Source organism: Trachinotus anak, unplaced genomic scaffold (genome assembly GCF_046630095.1).
Source record: "Trachinotus anak isolate AG129_WGS33_773 ecotype Australia unplaced genomic scaffold, CSIRO_AGI_Tana_v1 ptg000013l, whole genome shotgun sequence".
Classification (NCBI taxonomy): domain Eukaryota; kingdom Metazoa; phylum Chordata; class Actinopteri; order Carangiformes; family Carangidae; genus Trachinotus; species Trachinotus anak.
This window is the reverse complement of record NW_027273864.1, coordinates 9,513,021-9,540,989: the sequence shown is the minus strand read 5'-3', so window position 1 is coordinate 9,540,989 and position 27,969 is coordinate 9,513,021. Positions and strand designations below refer to the sequence as shown.

The 27,969-nt window shown below is 40.6% G+C and overlaps 2 protein-coding genes across 6 annotated transcripts; one reads left to right on the top strand and one right to left on the bottom strand.

Moving 5' to 3' along the window:
* Nucleotides 1-569: 569 nt before the first annotated feature.
* Nucleotides 570-23,553, top strand: synpra (synaptoporin a). Of its 2 annotated transcripts, XM_071493663.1 has the most exons (6): nucleotides 570-731; nucleotides 864-929; nucleotides 18,939-19,063; nucleotides 19,862-20,060; nucleotides 20,274-20,465; nucleotides 20,844-23,553. In XM_071493663.1, exons 1-6 carry the CDS (start codon nucleotides 714-716, stop codon nucleotides 21,093-21,095), a joined length of 852 nt encoding a protein of 283 aa, XP_071349764.1. In that variant the 5' UTR covers nucleotides 570-713; the 3' UTR covers nucleotides 21,096-23,553. The 2 variants fall into 2 exon arrangements, with proteins under 2 accessions (XP_071349764.1, XP_071349765.1); XM_071493664.1 differs by lacking the exons at nucleotides 570-731; nucleotides 864-929 and adding an exon at nucleotides 9,085-10,136.
* Nucleotides 23,534-27,947, bottom strand: LOC139630334 (zinc finger protein 253-like). Of its 4 annotated transcripts, none has more exons than XM_071493662.1 (4): nucleotides 27,308-27,944; nucleotides 26,637-26,993; nucleotides 25,958-26,518; nucleotides 23,534-24,417 (listed from the first exon to the last, which is right to left on the bottom strand). In XM_071493662.1, the coding sequence occupies exons 1-4, from the start codon at nucleotides 27,486-27,488 to the stop codon at nucleotides 24,335-24,337; spliced, it is 1,182 nt and encodes a 393-aa protein (XP_071349763.1). In that variant the 5' UTR covers nucleotides 27,489-27,944; the 3' UTR covers nucleotides 23,534-24,334. The 4 variants fall into 4 exon arrangements, with proteins under 4 accessions (XP_071349763.1, XP_071349762.1, XP_071349761.1 ...); XM_071493661.1 differs by having other exon boundaries at nucleotides 23,535-24,417; nucleotides 25,823-26,518; nucleotides 27,308-27,943; XM_071493660.1 differs by lacking the exon at nucleotides 23,534-24,417 and having other exon boundaries at nucleotides 24,464-26,518; nucleotides 26,637-26,990; nucleotides 27,308-27,947.
* Nucleotides 27,948-27,969: the final 22 nt, after the last annotated feature.

Genomic DNA, 27,969 nt, shown 5'->3' with positions numbered 1-27,969 from the left:
TCTTGCTGAGACATAGACATAGAAACAATGTGTCAAATATAGGGCTAGAATGAGGATTTTCTCATCTCACTCTTGATATAAAAGTAAATAAGCATATTTAGCAAAAAAAAAAAAAAAAAAGCCAAAATTATACCTTCATCTTGTTTGCTTCTCTTACAGAGATGTGGGTACTTTGCAACATTTTCTTTTTATCTGGTCGAAGGGAAGTTTATCAGGATTTTATAGGCTATTTTTGTACAATTATACTACTATTATAAAATACTAGTAGTAGCACTAGTCTACAGCTCTAGACAGTCTACAGTCAAATTTATTTAAAATAATATGGATGCATTTTTTTCTCTCTCTCTTGACATATGGATGCCATATGGATTCCAGAAAATTTCAGAGGAAAAAAAAACCCAAAAAACTGAAGAGATCTTTTTAAATAACATCGATATAGTAACAAATAGATATAGATAAAATAACAAATTTGTTCCCTCCAATGGCAAAAAATGAAGGCGTCCCTCCTCTTGCTGAGGCCAATCCCTGCCTGTCTCCATGGCAAATTCTAAACATGAAACCAAGAGCGTTCGGCTTTTTCCGGTCGGAGTCGGACTCAGAGCCGAGAGCCCTCGACTGTTAAGCGCGACAAACATCAATCGGGTCTTGGCTTGTGGTTTCAGATTGTTTACATCCAATCAAACAAGTAAGAAAGAAAGTAGACTTCTGTTGACATGGACACCGCTAACCAGGTGCGTAAATGCAGGAAAGGAAAGATGGTTGTGACTCGGAAATGTTAGTCATCATGAGGTAAATTGATTAATGTGTCGTTAATTGATGACAGAAATGAGAATGCTTCTACCCTCCCTGTTTATCTTCTGCAGCTCGCTTCTGCGGGGGCATTTCAAGTGCTAAAATTACCTCTGGGGTTTATCCGTGTTTTGGAATGGGTGAGTCGGAACTTTGATGTATTTTGCATGCAGTAACTTAATCGTGTGTAAATAGGGTCAATCAATGAATTATATAACATAATATAGGATATGATGACTGTGTGTGTGTGGTGATAGTATTCCTACACTGAGTAAGCATCTGTTTTTGTTTTGATAAATTCCTTGATCACATCTGTTGGGTTTTGCGCCTCAGTGGTGGTGTTTGTGTCACTTCCACACGGTGAGGGACCTTACCCGCAATCAGCTTGACTGTGATCCGTTTCACCGTGACTAAATGGCTCAAGTTTATGTAAGGATTTGCAGCTTTGTGGGAACTAGATGACGTTGGAAACCACTATGAAGCTTTTCAATAATGCGTATTTTGGACACCTTGTGCCAAACCTGTGCGTTTTGCGTCAGTCCACAAAAATGCCCCGTGTTACCCCAAGTGTAATGATATAACAGGAGTCAGTAATAAGGACGGAGTGTCCTCACTCTGACTGAGTCAAAGCTTTACTACCTCTCTCTGTCTGGGTGCCGTTTGTAGACTCTTGTGTTTATTGTACAGTGCAGAGAAGCCTGGGGGCAGAAAGAGATAAGTGATTTCCTTTGATGTGAGTTTAGGGAAATGACTGCCATGAGGGTATTCAGCTTGTGCGCAGTTAGGATGTGTGTGTGTGTGCGTGTGTGTGTGTGTGTGTATGTGTGTGTGAGCTTGTCTCTCTCACTTTTATAAATGCCATCAAATGTACCAGAGGATCCACAAGCAGTAGTCTCGGCTCCAGAAAAATCAAATAAAAAGCATATTTTTTGACATGCAAAGGGAATGAACCACACTCAAACCTACTTTCATCAGACGTGTGAGGTTTCAGCCGAGATAGGGCAGATGTCTATCAGTGAGGTGAGCTCCCAAGTGCATCTGATTTGGCTGTTTGTGTGTGTGTGTGTGTGTGTGTGTGTGTGTGTGAGACCATATTCACTGTGAAGAACAAGCAGATGATCCAAAGCACCATCTGTATGATGAAGATAACACTCTGTCATAGCTCCCTCTGTGTGTCCTCATGTTGTGTGTGTATGTGTGTGTGTGTGTGTGTGGTGAAGGGCAGCATGTGTGATAGTGCGAGCATGACTGAACCGTCCTGTGACATCCAGTGAGGTATTGATCCACTACGATCTAATCATACATGATCTGAAGTTACAATTAATTTCTCACACACAAACAAACAAACAGGCAAACATCATGAGGGCAGGCAACCTCCACATCTTCATAAATGTGACCTTTTCCTTGCCATGTCTTTTTTTTTTCCTCCCTGCATCCGCAAAGAGGGAAACCTCTCCAACATCTCTGCTTCTAAGTGGGCTCATAAAAATGCAAACAATTCAAATTATGACCCAGCTTTTCTGATTTATTCTGCAGCACCTACAGTGGTGTAGTTGTGGTCAGGCTGTTCCTCTCTAAACCAGTGAGAAGGGTCTCTCACTTTTTCTGCCTCTGTAACGTAACAATACTATTTGCCCTAATTTGGCACCACATTAGTCCCGATTCAAGCTCTGACTCTTGGGGAAACCTCAAGACACAGGTACAGATGTAGCATCTGATGCAAGTTTCCAAAGTACACTGGATAATTTTACAAGGAGTCCTGGCATTAAAAGGTCAGAACTAACTGTCTGCTCCTCCTATTCTTGGAGCTACTTTACAAACAAATCAAGAGAAATTCTAAGATAAAAGAAACGGATCAATCCTGATGCAATGGGTCACACAGACAAACAGACAACTGTAACTGTACACGAAAAAACTAAATATAATTAACCAAGCAAGCTTTATATGTTGTTCCAGTCTGAGGTCCCAGTTGAATTTGAGGAGTGAGGAGCCTGCAGGGACACTGTCCCACTGCCCTCCACCGAGTGACATTCAGCTGGGACATGACGCCTCTCAAACAGCAGCGTCAGACACTGGAGGACACAGAAATAATGAGCTGAGCATAATCACACGTAGCTGAATGCCAATCACAAGTAGCACACCTGGGTGTTGATGCTACAGTATGATATTCTTCTGACCAACACATAGGCCTAATCCTGGGCAACCATGGTCATGAAGAAATACATATTTGTTTATGTGTTGTCAAGCATGCACATTCATTATGTATGTAATTATGTCATTCAGTTTTGTAGCTAGCTAAAACCTTTAAATATGGCCCCTGTTTATTTTTAGACCATCATTCGAACAGCGACCTCCTCGCCGCCTGCAAATACAAGACTGGCATGGCAGTCACTTGTGAAGAGCCTGTGTGGCCATGAAAACGATGTTTTCTGTGCTCATAACAATATCTAAAGGCCTGCCCTGCAGTGGATTTCTTTGCACATTACCACACCAGCAAAAACACATGTCTGTCAGTTTGCTTTGTTTACATGCCTCCAGGCCTTAAAGGCTTTTGTTCAGGCAGCGATTGACATTTACTTTGCTAATGATTATGAACCCTTGACTGTATGGCTGGTTGGTCATATGGACAAACAGAAGGTTGTTTAAAGGTTGTTTTAACTTAAGTCAAGATGTTGCTGTAGAGTAGGTCTCCTGCAGCTTCCATCAGGACTGTGCCTGCACATGGAGTGAGTGTGATGATGATGTGTGTGTGTGTGTGTGCGTGTGTGTGCACGTGTGTGTGTGCGTGTGTGTGTATGTGCATGCAATCAGCTCTTGGCCTGTTTGGCATGCTGTCAGTGGCTGGCATATTCTGCTCCAAACAGCTGTAAGGTCCCCTTCTCTCCACCATGGACCAACTCATGCAGAAGCTGTCCTTTGAGATTTGCCCAAACTCTTCACTGCATGTGTGTGCATGTGTGTTTGAGAGAGAGAGATGGAAGAAGAAAGAGAGCAAAATTGTACAGTTGATTGAGCACATGATGCAAATAATGTACATGCATTCGTTATGTGCTGAAGCATGGTCATGGCTGTTGTATCATCTCACACACTACAGATTTACAAGTACTGTATTAACTCAGTGACCACCCTGTACCGTAGCAAAAACTAAGGCTGATGAGTCACAAAGAATGAGTCCCATCATGAGTCTAATAAAGTCAAAACCCAGGAGTGACCCACTGTCCTATGATGTTATCCTCAGTACTTTACTGTACACCAGTTTAGTTTGCCTTGGGGTGTGTTTGTGTATGTGGCAGATAGACCTGTGCGACAATAGAAGACTGGTTTCAGCTATAGCTTGGACCTGACTGGAAGATGTCCTCAAACATAAAATAAATACATGTAAAATCAAAAAAAATATTCAGGTTGAGTCCTGTCCCCTCAGTTATTGTTGCTATGCCCGAAGATTGAAAATTGTACTCAAGTACAAGTACTATTACTTAAAAGAAACTTTACTCAAGTAAATGCTAAATTGTTTGTGTAAAATGCACTCAGATAAAGTACAAAATATGTCAGTTAAAATGTTTTCTGAGTAAACGTTACGAGGAGGGATAAAAAAAATATGGTCATAATATATGATAAAACTATTAAATTAAAGAATATCTTTAGGCTACCAGGTGTATATGCATTGGTATTTCATTACGCCACTCCCAGGAGAGAACAGCACCGAAAGCAATGAATAAATTCCAGCCAGGCATTTTGCAGCCTGTACAAACAACTGATGATTACACATACACACAGCTGGCAGTTTACCAGGAAGACCTAGCTAAAACTAATGCAGACTAATACAACAGTTCTAAATAAATCAGCATTCAGCTAAATCAATCAAACACCAGAACAGCAGAATAAAGGAGATGTATAAACAACATAAACTCCACAGTGGCTGCAGCTGACATATGCAGACAAAAATGCTATGTTGCTAGGCAACGCAGTAGTTGTTGATGCCATACAGAGTTGCACACACCTGTCTGAATGCCACGCTGTGTCTCGTGCACCATGAAGTCCTCCATAGTCTGCTCTAAATGCAGCTTCTCTGCCAGGTCTCAGTCACAACTGAAGGATCCACCGTCAGTATTATAGCATTTAGCGTTAGTCAGACCCAGCATGCACCTGTTGGCCACGCAACATGCCAGGTTTGTTTGATTTGGGACCATAGACTGTATATAAAAATGGACGTCGACGCTGGCTCCGGAAAATGAAGCCAATGCGGAAGTGCCTTAAACCTGCATTCTATCGAATGACCATCAGGGGGCAAAAAGAAGTCCGATTGTATGGAAGTCTATGAGAAAATGACCCTACTTCTCACTTTATGACCCCAGTAAACGTTTTCATAACGAGTTTATGGTCTCAATCGCTAGTTTCACGTCTTCTTCAATACAACATGGTATTCATTTTTAAAATTATAGTCCCATTTCATTTAAAATAGACGATAAAGTAGGGTATGCATTGGGGCGTGGCTAACATATGATTGACACATTTTGGCTTGTCAATCAAGAGCAGTGTACTTTAACACTTCGTAATAAAGTTTACCTCGACTTATGGAAAATGACTTCAGATTCAGCAGCGCTGCATAGCCTAAAGATTGATGCCGTTGTCAGGTCGACAGTTTAGGTGGGCGTGCATAGTGACCTCGGCTCTCAGGTCAGTTCCACCCCTCGCTCCTCCTCTGCTCCACCCTCTTCTCCAAATATGGTTTCTTCGGGTTTAAAAAAATCAAGATGGCGGCGGCCAAATTGCAAACTCGAGGCTTCAAAACAGCAATTCGCAAACCAACGGGTGACGTCACGGTGGGTTGTCACTTGTTTGGGACACTTGCTGTGGGATGACTCTCCCAAAGATTGTCTTTGAGTGAAAAGACACATCACTCTGTTCAGTCACAGTAGAAGTGAACTGTAGTTGGACAGAGTGGCAACTCTTCTCTAGAGAGATGATCTGCTGGTCGCAGTGCGTTAAGTTCAAGTGTCTTAATTAAACTTTGCATGTAGATCGAATCATTGTTTTGAGTTCATTAACCTCATAGTTCGGAGTAGTTTGTGAGAGATCGGGCATAAAAGTCCCTAAAGGAGGTCCCTAAATTAGTTAATGTTCATGTTGATTAATGAAGTAGCTATAGTAGAATAATTAAGTAGCTGACACTATAAACTGTCATATTTGTTTTCCCAGGCAACAACAGCTAATCACAGATCTAAACTGGACCTCCAACTTGTAGTTATTTAAAGCATAGTAAACTGAATATTTCTGGGTTTTGCCCAGATGGTCAGACAAAACATTTTCTAATATTTTCTTACAAATTATTATTACATATTCAGTGGTTAATGAACCTCAAAAATAACAGATTAATTGATATTACATAAATAATTGTTAGTTTCAGCCCTTATATCATGATTTTTGTACGTTTCCTGTTTTTTTTTTGTTTTTGTTTTTTTTTTATCTAACCTGGAGTCAAAGCTGTCATACAGTATGTTAGGCTGCTAGGTGATACCTGTTATTAGATTCATCTTAAGAAAGCATGAAATCAAAATTTTCCTCTGATAAATGCAAATGTATTTTGCATCAGAAAGCAAAAAGTTATTAAATAGGCAGTTAACCCTGATCGCTAAATGAATACTATTGGAAAACTGAGTGAAACAGGTCAGAATTAGTCTGCATATAGGCTATATCTTGCATAATATGTACTACTGTATATGTTATGCAAACACAACAAAGCCTCACATGAGTAGAACACTTCTGAATGTTGTGCGATTTGCAAAATTAGATGCATCTCTAATTTGGAAAAATCAATCTTAGTTCTCTCTCTCTCTCTCTCTCTTGTTGTCTCTGACCTTGTGTTATAGTGTAGGTTTTGACAGATTTCTGCACAATATTCATGATGAACATTTGCACAGGGAAATAAGTATGCATGCATGCAGACACACACATACACACACACACACACACACACACCAAAGGAAAAACAAATGAAAGGAGGGAGATACAGAGATTGGCGACAGCTGCTGACAGATATCGCAAGAGACTTGATACGTCAAAGATCTGTTTTTCAACACTGAAATCACACATTTCCTTTTGACAAGGGGGCACAAGGCTGGGGAAAAATTGACACCTCTTAAATGCATCAAAAGATGGCGTCAAGCTTGGACTATCTGTTTAAACAAACATCTCAGTGTCATGAAGTCCACTTGCCATCAGGCAGGTGAAGTAGAGCACCAATGAATTTCAGATACACAGTAAATCAGCATTAGAGGGTATTTTCACCTCTCTGTCAGAGACTGTTTGAAAAAAAATGCAGCTGATATCATCTGTCATCCCTGATGTATGTCAGTCAATATAATCTACAGTCTGATATTCTCTGATGTCTGATATCATTAAAAGTTTGATGTCTGACGTTCCCTCTTCTATCAACTCTGCAAAACAGCTGCAAAAAAAATCCACTCGTACAGAACTGAATGCTTTTGTTGGTTAGAGTGTGTTGTTATTTGCTGGTATTTAAAGAATGTTTTTTTTTAATGAACTTGAAATTATTTTAAAGAATGAATTTTAAATCTGTAATTAAAGTCTACTGAGGCTCATGGATGAAAATGTCTGCATATGGACCTGCTTTGTTTAGCATCACCGCTGGGTCCTAACATTTTCCACCTTCCATCTTGTTTTAGACTGTTAGTCTCTCTCTCTCTCTTTCTCTCTCTCTCTCTCCCTTCCACAGATGACATCATACTCTGTAATTAAAGAGTCACTAGATTGAGGTTATGCTAGCTTTAGAGTCACTGAATTAACCTGTTCACATTGTATGTGTAGTAGCTTGATCTTAGAGTTCTTATTTCACTTTAATTAATGTGCTGATTAAAAGAACAATATATTTTTTACATAAAAATGGGTCCCTCTTGTCAAGGTATCTATAACATCATAATTTCCCGTAGTGGTGTGATCTTAAAATAAGTTTGTGGGGTTTTGTGGGTTGTGGTAGCTGATGATCCTGAATGTGATGTGGCCTTTCCTGACCCATCCGGTCAGAGCTGGACCTCTGTCTCCCTCACAACCCTGAGATGACGGTCCACCATCTGTGACTCAGACAGAGAAAGGTTAGCCTGTCTTCGCCTGTAGGACTTGTCTTTTCAAACAAGACACCCCACATACACACAATACACAGAAGAGCACAGGTGTTGAGACACTACGTACATGGACAAGAGTGTAAAGAAATGGAAATGTCACAAAGACACACTGTATTTACATTGTGACACACAAAGATTAACTGAGATTAAACCAGAAGTGGAAATCTAGTGTTGAAAACATTTTCACGATTGTAAAGGTGAGAATAACAACTCACCATCCTTGGGTGGGAGGGTTTATTTTGTTGCACCCAGTATCAAGCAATGTCTGTCCCACCAACGTAATTTACAGTTGACACAAAAGCTGCGGTAGACTTGGAACAGTCAACATTTTTCACACTGATTTAAAAAGATATTCAAATTTAAGTGGGTTTGTTTCTATACATGTCTAACAACTTGGTCATCTGCAACAGCCTCATCCAAAGCTTTTCGCCATTTTTTTGTTGCTATTTTTCACGACAGTGCCCAAGTAGCTTGCTAGCTATGTCAGAAGGTGACCATCCTATTCTTATTCCCACTTTATAAACTCTGATTGGTCAACAAAGTGTTGGCTCACTTTCTATGGTAAGATAACGACGTACATTTTTTTTTGTTGTTGTTTTTTTGTAAAATAATCTTGTGTTAAGTCAATGTTTATGTTTGGCTAAACTGCATGGCTTGACAGAAGAGACCAATGAAAGGGTCTCAAAGCATTGTTACTCCTCATCACTCACACTTAAGGCTATACTAATTTGCCCTCCAAATCCAAACCTGGTCCCTCACATGGACCTCTGATAATCACTTTTACAAGTGAGATAGGATCTAATGTGAATTTGGATGATTTTCCCCCGATTTAGATTTTTGAGAGGAAATTTCATCTTTGCATATGTAAACCAACCACCACACAGAAACATATGTATATGTGCACACACAATGGGTTCATATTGCATTTCAGTTGGGTGCCCTCAGCTTTATGAGTGCAGTGACTGTCCCCGCCAGGCACAGGGGCCAGGTTCCACATAGGTCACCTTACTAAGTAGCCATGGAAACCTCATGGGGAAAAAAGCAGCAGCAGGAAGGGACACTGTTACAAAAATAAATGGAGATTTTCTGCTTGCTTGTGATCAGTCAAGCTTAGAGAGGGAGCAAAATATGAATTTGGGCTATGCAGGGCACAAAGCGCTCCTCGTGCAGGGAGGGATTAGCCACTGCTAAATGAGCTACTGATTTTATTGTATGGTGCTGCCATCAAAGCAAAGATCAGACTGCTTTCACATGAAGCTTTGTGGATGTCACCTCTTTGTGTAACTTCTGTAGTTGGAGAAGTAGTTGGTTTTTTTCTGACTAATGCTTCAGCCAAGATCAGTATCACTGAAGTATGTCCACATCTGTCTGATGAGTAGGAAAAAGTGAGTGAGTGTGAGGATGTACTGTAATTGACAAACTTTCATCTACTGTTATGCATTATTCTGTCCAACCTAAAAGTAAGGTATCACCACTGTTTATTGAAAAGTCTAAAATGAAAGTTTTCATGGGAAATAAGCTCCTTTTTACAAATTCAAAGGTTCTGTAAACAAAATTTTACACAATATACCACTAAACAAAAAATATGGTGGAGTAACGGTTTCCTGAACATAGAGCGAAGTGACATCTTCTCTCTGTGTGTTGTAATCTGAATTTCTCTGTTTTCGGTTTTGGTAACCAGTCTGAGAAAGTGGGATGTTCCTGTGGTTGTGTCCCTCCTGGTAAACCCTCCCCACGTTTAAACACACAGGCACTGCCCACATGCGAGCTGACACAGTGACGTGTGCAGCATTCAGGTGAAAGACTTTCCAGAATTTCCTCCACTAAAGAAACCACTTTTTCATCTAAGAAGGCTCAGACAAAAAGAGATAACATAGCACAGACACACTGGTGGCCTGTCAAAACATCCAGAAAGCTTGTTTGTGCAACCACAGATAAATCCAAGGTTGAATCCAGGCTTTCCCAGTCGGACTGCAGTTGGATACGTCAAGACCAGAAATTTTTTTTTAAGTTTTTGCCAGCTTCAGGGTATTTACCGGCTCAGTCAGTGTTGTTTGTGTGACCATGAATGAAGTCCAAGGCTGAATTTCTTTCTCAGTCCAACCGTGGAGCCGGTACTTCTTAGTCTTTTCCGAGATGGAGAACCCTATGACCTGCTAAAGAGCTCCAGCTTGACTCAGACCTAGCTTTTCTTCTCCTCCATACGTAAGTAACTTGATGCCATATAATGTAAATGCCGGGCACATGTAGTGACAGCTACAGTATCATGATAACATTAGCTGACTTGATGTTACCAATTTGTTCAGCAAATATTGCTATTGCTAGCTGGCTAACTGTCAGCATTGCTGTGGAGCATATCACAGCAATGCTAGCATGGGCAAATGGTTGTGGTTAGTTTGTTTTTTGTGTGCTCCCATGTACACAGGCTGATTTTATTTGGTTTTGCCACTTGTTGTGTGTTCAATGGCTGCTTTCACTTGGATACACCTTGCTGACTGAGAATGTGAAGGGAGGAGGGAGGGGGGTGTGGGGTTGGCCGAACAGAGGCCTGAGATGTGGCTGACAAAGTATTTGTCTTGGTGGTCTGGTGGTCTAGTGTGGTATCTAGTGCCAGTGATAATCATTAACAGAACCTTTAGGTGAATAATAAACACAAAAAATAACAAAAAGTACATATTACATTCACTTTTTGCTCCATATGTCAACACTAATCAGCCAGTTAGGGTGTCAAAGTTCGATTCACATGTTCATCTGACTGCTCACACCACTCTGCTTTTATTTCTGATGTGTGCTTTTGTTGTTTTGTTTGTGTAACTAGCTGGCATAAAATTGCTCAAGTTACACTGTCGGACCGCAGCAGTGAAAGCTTAAGTGTTTGTGTGTGTGTGTGTATTTTAGTGTGTGCTTACTCCCATATGCAAATGTTCATCATTGTGCAGAAATCAGTCGAAACCTACACCATTGTGGCCAATGCTTCTGCCTGAGTAGGGAGAGAGAGCGCAATATTTTTACTCTATGTTCACATACATACACATTGCAGGCTCACATCTACTGTAGGTCCTTAAACACTCAAACACACACATGCACAGAGAGGGTACACACGCTCTGAGGCACACATTCAGCCATGCACAAACAAACATGGAGATATAAAAGAATGGAAGTAATGTATGACTATACAGGCATGAATACATATGACAAATGCAAACAGATTGGAGATGTACTGTTTAGCTATACATTCAGGTTCCTCATTAGGTGCATTTGTCTAATCCATTATTTCCTCTTAGGCCATCAGATCCATATTTTTTTAATGAGTCTCATAACTGTGGCCATTCTAACTATATGTCATGTTAACTTTGTGCTTAGCAACTACCTCATAGAGATTCAGAAAATAAACATAAATCATAATGTAGACAGGTAACCTGAGCAATCATTACAAAGCCAAAGTCACCAGACAGTATGATAACATTTGTGCAGTTAGCTACACAAGCTAGCTCAAACTCATTTCTCTCTCTACCTTTGGTTTGATACGGACACTATTATTTGAAAGATCCAGTAACTGATTTTTTTTGGCCACTAAGGGGCAGCGCAAACTCTTGAACACAACACTGATGTATCATCACCTTTTATGTTGATATGACAAACTTGCGAGTAAACAGCTGCTTATTAACACATCCAGTATTTATGGATCATCATTAATATTCATGTGGGGTCGATTTTCTGGCCACTTAATTAATGTCAGTCCAATGTTCACTCTCTTTTAGTTCTGTTTTTGGTCCTTACAAGCCTTTAGTTTGTCACTGCTGCGGTTGGTGCTGAGCAGGTGGTGTTATTTGAGTTCTTTCACTCAAAACAGCTTCCTGAAACAACACTGTGAGAGTGGACCAGAGCAGTAAAGTTGCAGGCCAGACAGCACAGACAATCAGCCGAAACTTGCTCTAAAACCCCACAAAGCTGAGGGGAGCTGCAGATTCTGGTGATAATTCATTTCATCACTACGAGCAACCTCTTTCACATCGTCACATTGTTTTAACATTGTCATTGTCATTGTGATTATAAAAATATAGAGTATAGATGCTTTAAGTTTTCTTGAGAAAGGTAGAGGGCTTGCACTGCTTGTCCCAAAATATGTCGGTCTCTTTGATGAAAGTGGCCAGTGCAAAGTTAGTGAGGTCAAAATACCTACAATTATGAGAAGAAGCCCACAACAAAATCATTTCCTATGTTGTATATGCTTCAGCCCTATGAATGATTCAATATAATTTACTGTAATTTACTGTATTTTTATTTTTAACTTAAAAAGGTTTTACATTTACATTTCTGATACATGACATCTGTTCCCTATTCAAACCACACAAGTACTTTTTAGAGTAGTTTGATTCTCAATCTCTGTCTCACTCTGTTTCATCTATTGCTTTCTTTCTGTCTTCATAAAGAGTGTCCTAGATATATATTTTTTTATCCTCCCTGTCAGGCAGAGAGGGGGGCTGAACATCTGAGGCATTTTCTCCTCCTCAGGCAGCCACTCGACACCACAACGATTCCTAACTACTTGAATAGAGCAGGTGGACGGTGTGTGTGTGTGTGTGTGTGTGTGTGTGTGTGTAGCATCTGTGAGGAGGTTTTGCAGAAATGTCAAGTGCAGCTCATCAGTGAATGCACCTTTTAGCTTGTCTGCCACTTAACGTGATCCTCACCTCTCTACCCTTTGCTATCTCCATCGTTTCCTCAGCTGCTTTTATCACACCCTTGTTGTTCAAGCAGCTCCTCTGTTTTTTCTTGTTATTTACTTATTTTACAGCCAAATGTTCCTCATGCACCATTCCCCAAATATTCTGTCTTTGTGCCCACCTCACTTTCTCAATTGTTTTTTTGTTTTTCCTGGTTCATCATTTTTGCTACACCCCTGTTTTTCCACAGTGGAGGCTGTTTGTACTGGACAGTAGGTCTCATTTTTCGTAGTCAACCCTGAGGCCTGAGGATCAGTTTCATAATCCTCAGCCGGCCTCCGCTCTTCCACAGTGTTCATCCATGTGAGCCTCTGACCTCGCCTGTGCATCAAGTTCCCCTCAGACAGAATCCTTGCACCACATCCACTCATTTAAAATCTGTCGAAAATATCGGAAGTGGTATTTTTTTTTATCTTTGATTGAAGTGGAAATACACATTGTTCTGGTTTGAAAGCAAATTATGATCCTCACATTAGTAGCGTGCTGCTCTATGCCATGTAGGTCAGTGGAGAAGGGGGCAAACAGGGAGATGTTTCAGAGCTCTGTTTGCACAGCGGACGGTTTTCATTCCTGTACCCTGGCTTTTCTCTCTTTTTCTCTGTATCTGTCTCTCTCTGGTTTGCTTTCCCTCCCTCTCTCCCGCTCTATCTCTTGTTCCCTGGGGAGCCCAGCTGGGAGAGGCAGATAAACACACGGGGGCGCGGGGCTTAGCACCCACCCTCCTTCCACAATGCCACGCTCTCCTGTTCAAAGGGCCCAGCCAGAAATGAGAGGGGCTAAACCCGAGCCGAAAATCACAGGGAGAGGAGGCAGCTGCAGGAGAGAGAGAGAAAGAGTATATACATACAGAGAGAGGGGGGGGGTGGGGGGGCAGAGAAAGAGAGATGTTTATCTGAGGCTGTTTGTGATAATTAGAAGGGAGTATTTTTTTCTGGTCACTTTTCTTCTCCCATTTGTTTGTTCAGATAAGCACACACTACAGTCTGCATGTACAGTATTTATGAGACCTTCTAGCTGCATATTTGAATTTGTTAAGTGCAGACATATGAGCACATTTTTGTGTGTGTTTGTTTGTGGCTAACCAAAGCTAAAGGGAGTGGACCACATAAAAACACTTCAGTTGAGGAATCCCCTGCAGAGATTACAGCTGTGCACCTTGACAGCAAGGTAAGCAGCATTCAGCCTCCACCTGCAGCCTGAAGCTGCAGGAAATGAGTGGAAACTTGAGTCTTTGGTTTATTATCCAGCATTTGACCTTGATCTGACCTTATCCATGCAGCCAAACCTAGCTTAGTGCCTTTTGGTCCAGATTAGCCTCCCAAAGCATCACCAAGTATTGTGCAACAATGCCCCTCTGAGCAGTTAACAATGTTGAACAGTGGCTAACAACAGCCACTTAGCCTTAATGGGAAACAAGAACTATAGAAAAGTTAGGATAATGGACAATGATGCCTTTTCATATCTGCTGAAATCCTTTGTTTGTGTGCATGTGGGTCAGGATTTATCAGCTGTAACAATGCTATGATGTGACAATCAAACTGTCAACCAGTTCCCTCTAACAACTCACTTCATATCCCTTCACTGTGCTGTAGTAATCTCAGTCTAAACAGTGAACAAAGAGAGCCGTGGAGGCCCTGTCCAGCATTCATCAGCAAATAACAAGTAGTCACTGCATGTGAATCTACCCTACATAGAGGGGCAAACAGAATGTGATACAGTAACAATAAGTCTAAGAAATTCATTTTTTCTAAGAAATACACAGTGAGTGGGCCCTAGTTAACATCAAGATGAAATCTTGTGCTATCATTTTACTTAAATTTAGTATCCTCACATCACTCATCAGACCCATAAGACCCCTTAAAGTTCAAAATTTACATTGTGAATTATCATCCTCCAGACCCACACCCCATTCATTCTGCCTGCACTTGTGGCTTTATGTGGAGAATTTGAGGTTGCAAGGGCCATCCTATACCAGTTAGGGATTGAGCTTCTTTGTATTGACCCACAATGAGGAAATACCACAAAGAGGAAATATATTCTCCAAATAATATTTTGGCACTTATAAATACATTATTTCCGCAATTTTTTCTTCACACTGCCTGTTCCTGGTTGGTTTAAACAAAATCCCAAATCCAGTGAAGTTAGAATTAAAAGGAGAAACCATCATTTTTAGCTTCAACATATGCACTTTGCTGTCTGTAATGAAAGTGAAACCAGTCAAACTGTTCGATAACCATTACACTGAATTATTCCAGCTGATTCTGCATTTTGTGACCTTTGACATTTGACAAAATGTAATCATTTTATCCTTAGGTCCTAATGAATATTTGAAAGTTCCTTCCAGGCATTTATGAGATATTGTATTGACAAGGCCAAAACCGTGTTTTGTTAGGTCCCCACCACCTTGACCTTTGACCTTTGACCATCAAAATCTAATCAGTTCATCCCTGAGTCCAAGTGGACATTTGTGACAAATCTGAAGAAAATCCCTCCAGGTGTTACTGGGATATCATGTTCACAAGGCCAAAACCGTGTTTTGTGAGGTTACCACGACCTTGACCTTTGACCTTTCACCATCAAAAGTTCATCCTTGAGTCCAAGTGAATGTTTGTGCCAAATTTGAAGAAGTTCTGTCAAGGCGCTACTGAGATATCGCGTCTACGAGAATGGGACGGACAGATGTACAGTAGGTCAATCCAAACGTACAAACAACCTGAAAACAATAAGCCTCAAAGGCATGAGTGTGCAATATTTCTCTAGCTTCTCCAAGCTTGACAAATGAAACTCACTGTGGTTGTAACCAGCTGGAAATGAATTACTTCTGACTTTTAGCAAAACACAGGTGCACAGATAGAAGCCCTGGAACTGCAGAGTAGCTGTAGTTTACATGGAGCCGTATGTTTTGTGTCAGTTTTTCAGTCCCACACACAAAACCGCCGCACATTCATGTCATTAAAACAGCTCATCACTTTTGGGGCAAAGTGTAGCAAGAAGAGCTAACTATCCATCTTCTGTTTGTCACATGAGGCAGCAAAAGCCGTGGCAAAACTTCTTTGCATGCACCTCCATAATTATTTCTTAGGGCCACAGTACTGTTGGAGTGGGCAGCAGAGGCAGCAACAAATTTCACGACAACAGTGGTAGGGACTGTATGTGGTGGAGGTGAGAGCATATATATTGTTTAATTTACATTAACTATCTCACCCACTAAAATGCATTTTCTCAATTGTAGTGTTTAAGCAGCAAATGCTCCATTTTGTTCTTGTTATTATTAGGGGTCAAAGTAGCGAACGCTGCTGGAGCCCTGTTGTTTTTTTTCTTGTTAGGGGTCCAAGCAGACAATGATGATTTTTTTCAGGACTTTCACACCAACATGTTGACTGTTTTAAGTGTTTTAGGTTGAACGGAAAAAAATACACTGATTTTGTCTGTGTGATTTCAATGACTGAACTTGTCTGAAGGTACGTGTAGTACCTGACTCCCCAGTGCAGCAATCAGTAAGTCACTGTCTCTGGGGATACCAAGGTCAGGGTTCGAAACCTAACCTGATCTGACGTTGTGGAACGTTTGCGCAACATTAGAAAATCTAATGTAAACCCCAAATGAACCAGTCCAATTTTCTCAAATCATCTACAGACATTGCTAACAAAAAGTTATGAAGAGAATTTCTGTATGTCAGTCCGTTTTGAAATTATACAATTTTATATCTGTCATTAAGATAAATTTTGCACAAACCTTCAGAAATCACAACAAAACTCTGCACACCTGCAGACTTTAGGTCCTAGCTTTGCTACGCAGTCCTCTATTAACCCAGTTTTGTACTCAAGTGAAAAGTAAAATTGCCTAATGCTGCACACCTATGTATGGGCCAGTCTGTGTTTTATTTCTTTTTGTCATTTTAGATAGATTTTGGGAATTATTCAGTCAGTTATATGCCCTACTTGCTCATTATCCCCCTTTTGGCTTTCTCTTTCTCTTTCTTTCTTACTTTCTTTCTTTCTTTCTTTCTTTCTTACATCCTGATCACAAAAGTGGTAGAGAATAGCATGGTACAGGAATGAAGAGACATGAGATAATAAACACTTATGCTCAGCCACACACACACACACACACACACACACACACACACACACACACACACAGACACACACACACACAGTATGGTCGTGCTTTCCTCAGGAAACCTCCTCCAGCTTCTGTTTCATTATCAGAGAGCTTCTGAGAGCCCTGTAGCACAACTGGGCTGGATTATACTGTATTTTCCCCTCTTCAGTGTGTATGGTTATATTTGCTCCTGTTTTTTGGGGGGTTTTTTTTTGTTTTTTTTTTTGTGGATATAAATTTTCAACAAGCACTGTGCATAGTTTTTTGATATATGATCATTCAGTTTGTCACCAGACTATTATAATGGCATTAAAATTAGTTACTTGAAAGTTTTACAGTCTGTAGTTGAATCTCAACTGTGAAGTCTTCATTCATTAAGACTGCATTCTGTCTATGTAATAACCTAGTGTACATATTTCTCTAGTACTTCACTAATTGAGTTTTATCTGACAAATGAATTCTTATTATTTTGAATGTTCAGAGTTGAGATTAGATTTAATCCTAGGGAGTCGAGTCTTTTATTATTGGGGCAATTTTAAATGAAGCAAATGCTCAAGGAAGAACGTATTTGTTAAACATGTGTGGTGGTGAAATCATCATCAGGTGACTATGGAGGGAGCACAAGCAGGGATCTCTTTCTCCAGACTCCAAGACTTTGTCTGTCCTAGTTCAGTTCAGCCCACACACTCACTGCAGCTATTGTAGTCCCTGTGCTGATGTGGCCAAAATGTATGAGTTGGTGTTAAATTGGTTTCACAGTTGAGAAATTGTTGATATGTCCATAAGCATAGGGTTTGCTGCTGCTGGTAGAAATTAAATCCAATTTATGTTACTTGTGACTCTATTTTGACGTGTAAAAAAAAAAAAAAAAAAATCAAAATATTATCATAAATATTATTATTATCAAAATATTTGATAATTTAAAGTCATGGTATTTTTCAATTAATATATTATTAAAGCTGCACTTATTGGTATTTTTATATGAATAAAAGTGAGAGGGCGACATGGTGGTGCAGTGGTTAGCACTGTTGCCTCACAGCGAGAAGGCTCTGGGTTGAAACCCCGGGTGTGGCCATTGGCAACCATTGGCTGAGTTTCTGAAGAAATGGCATATGAGCCAATCCCAGCTGACACGAGTCCATGTTGTGTAATGTTAATGTTGCTCTGACTGCTGGATGTGTTAATGCACACATCATACACACCACAACTTTAGATGGTGGTAATATGCCAGTGTGTTTACAGCATGTTCTGCTGCCCCCAAGTGGCCAAAATTCAGTTAAAACCACTATGACATTAATCCGTGTGATGAAATACAACAAAACGAACAAACACATTTACCATGGTAGGAAACACCCTCTATGACATCCACTTTAGAGAGACTTTGGTTTGGCTTTTCAGGTTTTACCTGTCGTGATTGACAGTGTCAGTAAAGTCTGTTCAAAATGGAGCTATTGCACTCTATAAATGGGTTTCACACCACATTTGAATGGTCATACATCAGTATAAGCCCTGTGTTACCAGTGTTCTCACCAGTGCATAGTGATAAAAAAAAAAACAATTGTGTGAAATGTGGTATGACAGCTTCAAGAAAAGTGGTTATATCTTTAACTAAAAATGCTGTTTCTCAAAGCGCCTTGTAGGTTTTCAATCAGGCTGTAGGAGAACTGAAACTGACTCCAATGCAATGTCAATAAGTGTCTCGAGTAAAAACCAGTGGGATTAATACTGTACCCATACATCAGTATAATACAAAGTACAGCTCTGTCTCCTGACTCATGGTCTGGGTGGTAACCACATTCAAAAAATTCTCATTCCCAGTAATATCTAGGCCCTATCTCCTCCATGCTGATCAGCCAACTCAGAATCTGCTCTACTGGCAAGCCAGCAAATCTCCAAGCCAAGAGCCCACACTGCTCTCTGATAATGTGTTTGGTCAGAGTTGATGCTTGTCTTCTCACAGTGGTTCTCTTCGCGACAGGATGTTAAAGCAGACACAGAGGTGCTATGAAAGGAAGCTGTGGGTCTGATTACATTATAACAGTATCACCTTGTCACAAGTGGTTGTGTGTGACTGTGTACTTGCAAATGTGTTCGGCCTGGATTATTGCCTCAGTTCAGATCAGTTGTACTGTAGGCCCATTTTCACAGCAGGCGTCTGATTTTTATCTTTGTGCAGCTTTTTGCCATTTTTGCCTTCGCGACATGTGGGGGCTACTCCGGGCAGCTGCGGGTTAGTGTGGACTGCATGGAGAAGGCCAGCAGCAACCTCAGCATCGGCATCGACTTTGCTTATCCTTTCAGGTGAGTGGGAGTCATTCATAGTCTGGAAGTCTGATGGCATCAGTATGAACCTGTGTATACTCTGATGCTAACACAGTGCATGATGATGCCAGTCACGCTGGTTCTTATGAATGCTCTTAATGTTTTGTAACAATGTTCAATGACTTTTTGCGTCCATGACAATCCACTCCTGATTAGGTGCACAGGCAGAATTTGTAGAGCTTTTTTAAACATGAAGACACCAGAGCAATCTGGACAGAATAGGCATAGTTTTTACAGCTTAGTATAGTTAGTATGGAGGTTAGTATAGAGGTTCTCATGAAGTAATGAGTGAATGCTGTGATCACTGGAAAATAAATTAGATTCACCTTCACGGTGTTGGGGTACATTTCAGAGCCACCTCAGATCAAACTGAAGCTATCTGTATTGCTAAACACCACTTGGAAGTAAGAAAATTAGTTTTTTTTTCTTTTTGATTTGGGTAAAGTGACTCTTAAACTTAATATCTGGTTTAAATTAAGAGACACTCAGTCCCCTAAATCAAAATGAGGGAACTGAAATTAAATCTGCAAACACTAAACTACAATTTAATTGCTTAACAATCTTTACCAACTGCTACAGGTACACAGACAAATGACATGATCATGTTATGCAATACTGTTTTTTTCCGACTGTTGAATTTCCCTCCTCCAGTAGTCAGAGTTTGCTGAACCACGTAAGAAAAAGAAACCACAGTGTAAAGCGCTGTATCATCAGTTACCAGGATTAAACATACAGGGAGTGGGATTTGACACCTGTGCCTCTCTCTTTGTGTGCCAGGTTGTACCAGGTGTCCTTTGAAGCGCCTGTGTGTGAGGGCATGAGGAGGGAACGCGTGTTCCTTATTGGAGACTATTCATCCTCCGCAGAGTTCTTCGTCACCATTGCCGTCTTTGCCTTCCTGTATTCCCTGATGGCCACCATCGTCTACATATTCTCCCAGAACAAATACCATGAAAACAGTCGAGCCCCGCTCATTGTGAGTATAGCAGCCACTGAACTGGGACCTTTTTGTACTGTTACCGTGGAATTCTTTTATTCTTCTGTTTGACATCTTGTGTTCACACTGTCAAAGGAATCATAATGCCAGATATAAAGTCGCATTATCAAATATCTGTACAAAAAGTAATGTTTATTTCATGTTTCTATCAGTGACTGAACTGTTTGTCTTTTCTCTCATCCGTGCCATCAGGACTTCGTAGTGACTGTGGTGTTCTCCTTCATGTGGCTGGTCAGTTCCTCTGCTTGGGCAAAGGCTCTGTCTGATGTGAAAATGGCCACTGATCCAGATGAAGTGCAGCTCCTCATCTCTGCCTGCAAAGTCCAGACCAACAAGTGTGACTCTGTGCACGGATCACGCTGGTCCGGACTCAACACCTCAGTGGTAGGTTTGCAGGATGTGTGTCCTGGACAGTGGGAATGAATGAATAAATGAACCAGTTTCTGAAGAAACTGCATATGAACTTGACATTTTGCAGTTGAAACATTTATAATAGTTGAAATACTGATCAGTTGAAGTGGAGATGAAGCAGTTGATTTGTCAGTTGAAGTTGGATGAAAAATAAACACAAAAAAAAACAACATATTTTATAAAATTATGAAAGGTATGAGGATGATCTGATATGAAGAGCAAAATAGCGCCTAGAAGAATAAAATGAAAGAAATAAAAAGAGAAGACAGAACATGAGTCTGTATCCCTGACTAAAATTTCTAATCTAATCTGCACATGTTTTATATCCCTCTTTCTTGTGTTTCTCTTCAGGTCTTTGGGTTTCTCAACTTTGTTCTGTGGGCTGGAAACATCTGGTTTGTCTTTAAGGAGACCAGTTGGCACAAGGGTGCTTCAAGGTTGGCAGGCGGGGCATCTGAGAAACAGGCCAGCACCTTTAACCAACAGCCCTACAACCAGGGAAGCTTTGACCAGTCAGGAAGCTCCAACACCCAGGGAAACTTCGGCCCACCGTCCGAGTACAGCCAGGTGGGAGGGCCCACCTCATACTCCAATCAAATGTAGCTGTGCCTTTTCATTACATGAGTGGCACCTCTGCATTTCAAACCAGGGCAATCAGGGGGTTGTAGGAGAGGAGAAAAGTTGAGTTAAATTTTCCTCTCTGCTCAGTTTCTCATCAATCTGTATGTGCCAAAAAAAAAAAAAGGCAAAAAATATGGTGTCAAAGGTGTCAAACTACACCCACTGTAGATACAAGTATTGTTGGGTATTGTACAAAATTATTAGATATAGTATTTTACTCCTTCTCTTTCAGAGGTGTTGTTTGCTGAATGTTGTATTTCTTGTAGTTTGAAACACATTAGTGGCAGTTTCTCATTTGAACCTTGTGGTGGAAGGAAAAAGTGTTTGTATAATTCTTCACGTTTTCAAGTGCATGATGTTGTATGTCTGCTAATATGCTGTCTGTGACACTCGTAAAAAACAACATGCATTTATCTCTGAAAGTTTACAACTTCAAACTGACTCATTACTGAAAGTTTATTTTGATCAGTATTACTTTTTTTAATCTAACAGGAACTATATTTTGATAATGAAAATTATTTCTAATTCAGGTATAGATTCAGAAAATAATTCTCAAATACATTTCGATATGTCTGACATTGGTTTTCATAATGTCAGAAAGACTAAAACACCTACAGGGTTTGAGCACGAACAAAGTACAACAGAGCGTGTTATTTCTGTTCTCATGGTTTTCATTTTTTAGTGGCATCTGCTATCACATTTCATTTTATTTGAATAATGAGCTTGTTTCCCTCGTTGTTTACAAGTGGCCGCTCTTGCTACGGATTACTGTGACTGTTTTCTATGCTGTCCTCAGATGACTGGAAAATTATAAACATAAACATTATAAACAAGTTTTACCTCTTTAAAGCATGCTCAGAGTATCCATTTACACATTTAAAGCCCAGCAAAAAAGCACATCAGTACCACAGTGATAAAAGAAGAATAGTGAATATCGGGCTCATCTGTACATAGCTAATACTGAGCTTTTGTTTACTTCAGAAATCATCATTCAGGTTTTTACAACTTTGAAAAAAATATGTGCATTTCATGTAAAAATAATAATCAAAGGATAATGTTTGCTTTGTTTACATTAATATGACTCATGCAACCCTGTTTTTGACCTCCTAAGCATGTGGCTTGCATCAGTGTAATAAAGCAGACTGAACATCCGTGTATGTATAAAAGTCTGACGTCCATGGTAAATGTGTACCAGTTTGTATACTGAGAGTGGATGATACTTTACAGTAATTCATGCTAAAGATGCACAAATTTGACCATAAACGACACAAACTCATGTATCTGTTCTGATCTCTTCGTCTGGTTGTCATCTGACCTTTGACCTGCTGCCTTGGTTTCCACAGAAACAGGGATGCCTAATTGTCCACAAGAGTCTGTCAGGTACAATGTGAAGCACAGACAAGACAAGCCTTATGTTTACAACCTTGTCAGTGTCCAACTGATTCATGGACTTAACAAGCTTTGTTGTTGCATGTCTTCTCCTTAAAGCCATATAATGAAAACTGCAGTTGTCTCAGTTTTGTCCGATTTTCTTGTCGGTGTAACATGGGACAGATGTGCTGCCTCGACATTTGAGAGGGATACTCTAAAGGGAAAATAAAATTGTGTTTGTTGTGGGAAAGAACAACATGTAAGTGAAAATATCATATTCCTCCTGCGAGGGAATTGGTTGTAAATGAAACTTCCAAATCTATAAATATGATGATTATCACATAATGTAGTTAACTTTTCTGCAGTAGACACCACATGATAAAACTAGTGTCAAACAAGAGGGTGTCCTCGAAGCACTCTTCACCACCACACACATAAAGTGTACTGCTAAGAGACGTAGAGGCCTAAAGAGCTACACCTTGTCTCTCTTATATAGAATTAATTTGTATTTTATAACCAGTGCAAAGATCTAAACATATCAAATGTATCATTACTGTAATAATGAGGCCATCTTGTGGCTGCAGTGCATCATTTCTTCCAGTCTGTAGTGACTGCTCCCTTCAGAGCCGGACAGCATCTAAATGCATTGTTATATATTGTGTCCTAATAACTGAGAGGGAGGGATGAGAAGATCTTTAACATTTGGAAGTTCGTAGAGATGTTTATCCCTGTTACAGGACAGAAGACAGTAGAAATATAAGTTATTTACATGTTACTGACCTCGCAGATTTGCCTCTGCCAACCAGTTAGGTTGCAGGAAATATGGTCACAATCTCCCCTTCTGCTCCTGAGTTACAGCATTGAATAAAGGCCAGAAGTGTTTTTGTAGAACATTATGATGTCACAGTGAAGTTGACCTTTGACCGTTTGGACATAAAATATCATCATCATTTTATCCTGTTAGACATTGGTGTTAAATCGTGTCGTGATTGAGTTATGGCCAAAAATGTGTTTTGTGAGGTCACAGTAACTTTGACCTTTGACCACAAAATAAATTTTACTCAGTTCATTGTTGAGTCCAAGTCAACATTTCTACCAAATCTTTCAAGGCGTTCCTGAGATTTCATGTTCAGGAGAGTGGGCAGCAAATAGATCGTCCTCTTATTGCAAACAATATCTTGGATATTATAATGTAAATATAAAAATAAATGTATGCATAGAGCTATGTTAATTACCCTATATAGCTGAATGACATCAGTTTCACAGTTTGTCTCTTGTTTTGATGTATTTTATGTACAGAATGCCCACATTTCAGAAAAACACCAACATTGAAAATAAAGTATATTCTGCAGTCCGTTTACTTTTCCATATCATAGTTGGTATGAGGTAATGGGTCATAATTGGATCTGTAATCCTTTGATAGGCTTTTTCTCCTTACATTATGCACACCTCTACATTTAAGTGCTACATCACCTACATCACCTATATATGCACGTCTTACTCTGCTCCCATCTTCTGGCAAATACCAGTTACCTAACCAGGTGAGCTCCTACACATGTGATTTTATACTGATTATGGAGTTGCTGCATATTCTGACACAGTGAGTGAGCCAACACCATAGAAATAGGTTTACCTGAGTTTGACTGTGTGATAGGACTTATAGTTGCTCCAAAGTGAAATCTGGACTTGTTTTTGATGTTTTACAAACCATGTTTTCTGTGTGATACCTGTGTGGAAAGTCAAGGGAACTGTGTAAAAGGAATATGAATCACTGGACTACAGGCATCAGACAGACTGTATCCCTGAGACAAAGCGCCCTCTGGTGTCGATACAATTTAAATGTGTGGACCTCAAGGCTGAAGAAGTTCATACTTGTCCAGATTTGCCCATGCCCAGTTAACGGACGTCATCCAGTGTCCGCTGGAGAATGGACCTGTAGAGAAACAGACAACTGAGTACTCTGCTATAGTTTAGTGGAAGCTTGCAAGAAGTATCATGGCTACAAGGTACGTATTTTTATTTTTTGACCGTTACATTTGTCTGAAAAGGAAGACAAGTTCACTTTAACTACATTGCTGATATTTATAACACTGTCTGTGATGATGTTTTTTCTTTTCTTTTTTTCTTTCATTTTTGTGTACATATGACACACTTATCACAGACTAATTATTGAAAGTCAGAATAACCAGAGTGTTTTTCTTTTTCTCGCTTTTACTATATTTAATTAAAATGTGTCATGTGTGGTGTACAGGTTTTGTGTAGTCCTTGTGTTTCTTGCAGTGTTTCACGGTGAACTGAATGCATCGAGCTACAGCAGCCATGAGAGCCACAATGTCAGAACATAAATTCATTTAAATATCAAGCAAAATTCATAGTTCATATTACAGATTGTGCCTTACTGGGTGTATTTCTCTGAACGTTCCCCTCAACATGTGTGTCAGACACCATAACATTGTGCTGAAAGAGAATCACCAAAAGCATAATTTGTCTCTTTTTAAATGCCCAGAGCCAGCTGGGCCTCAGGGTCTTATTAGTAGCAGTAGTAGTAGATATGCAGCTTTAAGATCTCTCATATAAACTCAATGCATGTTGAAGGTTTGCTGTACTGTTTCACTTTCCAAATGAAATTTTAATGTTTTACAACTGATCCTGAAATTGGCCTGTAGCAGTTTTATACATGATTTGACCATTTTGTTAAACTTTCAGTTCTGTGCGTTTTACTGGGGTTCATTTTCTCCTTCGCTGAAATATTCAGGTGTTAAGGGACAGTCGAGATATGAATGGATATACAGTTTAGTAACTGCTGCTACTATGGTGCTGACTGTCCTCCATAAGTATAGCACAACAGTCTAGTTGGCAATAACATGACACTAGTCATCATCCTCATTTGAAATAAGTTAATTGTAGAAAGTCAGTACACCCAACACAATTTTATGAGCGGAGCCTAGCTTCAATAATTTGCATGTCTCTCGACTTGGTGAGAATAAAAGTGTAAAACTAATGTTCATGTTGTCTCATAAAATGTATTTGAATGTTGAAAGTAGCGGAGGTGAATCACCTTAAAAGCATGAGAACAAATCTTATATTTGTTTTTGCTGTTGAGATCAAAAATTGATCATTTCAGTTAGTGTAGAAATGTAAACTATTATAGTTTCTGACAATCCACAGACAGTATTCAAAGAGTCACAGCGGTGGAGTGTCCACTGTCCTCATTTTGTCCTCTACATGGATCTTTAGATGTGTGTTTAGGTTGCTCTTCCTTTTGAAGCTTTTCCCGCACACCATGCAAAGATGGGGTCTCTCTCCCGTATGCGTCACCATGTGAGTCTCCATGTCACCTTTGCGGTTGAAGCGCCGGCCACAGTTGGAGCACTGGTACGGTCGTTCCCCTGTGTGGATTCTCATGTGCAAAGTCAAAGCTCCACTCTGCCTGAAGTTCATACCACATTCCTTACACCGATACGGCTTCTCACCTGTGTGGATTCTCACGTGATCTTTCAAATGGCTTGACTCTTTAAAACGTTTTGCACACATGGGACAAATGTGTCTCCTCTCTTTAGTGAGATCGCTCATATTGTCGTCCACTCCAATTCTCTCTCCCTCCTCGCTGCACAAGATGGAGTTTTTCCTCTTCTTTGGCCTTGTTTCTGTGGGTGTGAGCGCCTCAGTCCAGTCGCCGTTCATCGCACCTTCTGTTTTCTCAACATATTCACACTGATTTAGGAAGTAGAGAGGTCGAGAGGCTCTGGTCAGCCTGAACAATTTGCAGCCTTCTCCATCTGCGTCTCTTCTCTGTTCCTCTGCTGTGTGAAATGCTTTGTCGCTCAGAATCTGGTCATGGCTCGAGCTACAAGAACGAAGAGAGAGTTCATACTCGTGGTCGGTCTCTTCCTGAGGAATAGATGGTATAAACTTTTCCACTTTGATGTGGGGGGAATTGGGGTCCTCGTGGGCCTGACAGGGCCTCCAGGCTTGCTCAGTGTGCTGCTGCTCATCAGGCCCATCCTGCTCATGATGAGTGATTTCAAGTGGATCTACAAGGAAGAGGGTGTGAAAATGTACTAAATTTTGCAGATAATGCACAGATTTCAGTGTTGCATCTGCTGTGGCAGGCGACTAAAAAAAAAAACTTTGACCCAGTCATCTTCTCACCTTTCAGGGTTTCTAGCTGAAGTCCAGATGACTCTGGCTTTATTCCACAGGGAATCTCAGCCTCCCTGGTTGACGCAGATGTTATGAACTCATCACCATCAGGCTCAGCTTTTATATCTGCTGTCTGTTCAACAGCTAATATTCTGTAGAGGTGTGAGTGCGGCTCTTTGTCACCTTCTCTTCTCACAGACTGAGGAGACACTGTCACGCTGTCACGCTGCCGCCAACGGGACAGTCCTCGCTGAACACCCCCGTGGACATGCTCCTCTTTTACATGCAGGGTGCTCACATCTAGGGCCCGGTCCTCCTCGTGGTAGTAATCAGGAGACGCCTCCTTATCACAGACCTGATGAGCTGCTGAATGACATGAGAGAAAGAAGAGACTGGGAGTCAAAATGTAATCTAGATTCACATTTAAATCTAAAACGAGTCATGTTTTAGACATTGCTTTATTTTGTTTTAACTGGTGAATACATGTCCCACCATATACATTTATTTGTAAACATCCTTATAAAATAACTCTCTTTAACTGTGAGTCATAATTTGACAACAACATCACAAAACCTAAAGGGAGCTGCAGCTCTCATCATATTAGCTGCAACACCTCATCCTTGTTTATCAAACGCTAAATAAACCACGATGAGTCTTGGACTTTATTCCACCCGCACAACCTGATCTATGTAATCTGACTTCCTGCCGCAGCAGTGATCGCAGGTGGTCTATCTCTTGCTTGGATCGGCTGAGCTCTTCCTGGCGCTCTGTCAACGTTTCCTCCACCGCCCCGAAGATCTCCACGGCCGCCGCCGCCAGCCGCTCGCAGATAAAGGCGTTCAGACGCTGCAGAGTGCCCATGTCCGCTCGGTGTCTGGTCTGGCCTTTGCTCAGCGCATCTCTGGACGTGACTTCCCTGTTGTGGTCGGCGTCAGCGGTGATTTTAAAAAGCTGATGGTTCACTTCAGGTGCTCACGGAAATATTGGCACTGGCTTTTCGGCTACGGGTGGAGAGAGCGGTTTTACTGCGAGGGAAGCACTCGCTTGCGTTATCAACCTTTTGATTTCTTATCATTTCTTGTCAAATTAAAAGCCCAAGTCATGTCATTAAGTGCTGAAGTTGAAGGCAACGTTTGATTCTTGAAGACTTTCATCCAGGAGGCTTCATCAGGTCTAAAACCAGTGTGCGAGCCCAGGTATTTAACCCCAGGTGGGGACAAACACCTTGGAGGTGGTCCTGACAGGTGCATGGGGGTTAAACCGTCTGGGGAGGGCCCCCAGGATGAACCCATGTAACCCCCATTCACACCTGGAGCCATGTGACTTTAACGAGTCACATGAT

Coding starts and splice junctions, on each gene's coding strand:
- LOC139630334 (XM_071493659.1), bottom strand. CDS start 27,488: ATGGGCACTCTGCAGCGTCTGAACGCCTTTATCTGCGAGCGGCTGGCG. Junction 26,994..27,307: donor AGTCAGATTACATAGATCAG/GTTGTGCGGGTG, acceptor CATGTCATTCAG/CAGCTCATCAGGTCTGTGAT. Junction 26,519..26,636: donor TCAGCTAGAAACCCTGAAAG/GTGAGAAGATGA, acceptor TCTTCCTTGTAG/ATCCACTTGAAATCACTCAT.
- synpra (XM_071493663.1), top strand. Junction 930..18,938: donor TTATCCGTGTTTTGGAATGG/GTGAGTCGGAAC, acceptor ATCTTTGTGCAG/CTTTTTGCCATTTTTGCCTT. Junction 19,064..19,861: donor GACTTTGCTTATCCTTTCAG/GTGAGTGGGAGT, acceptor TTTGTGTGCCAG/GTTGTACCAGGTGTCCTTTG.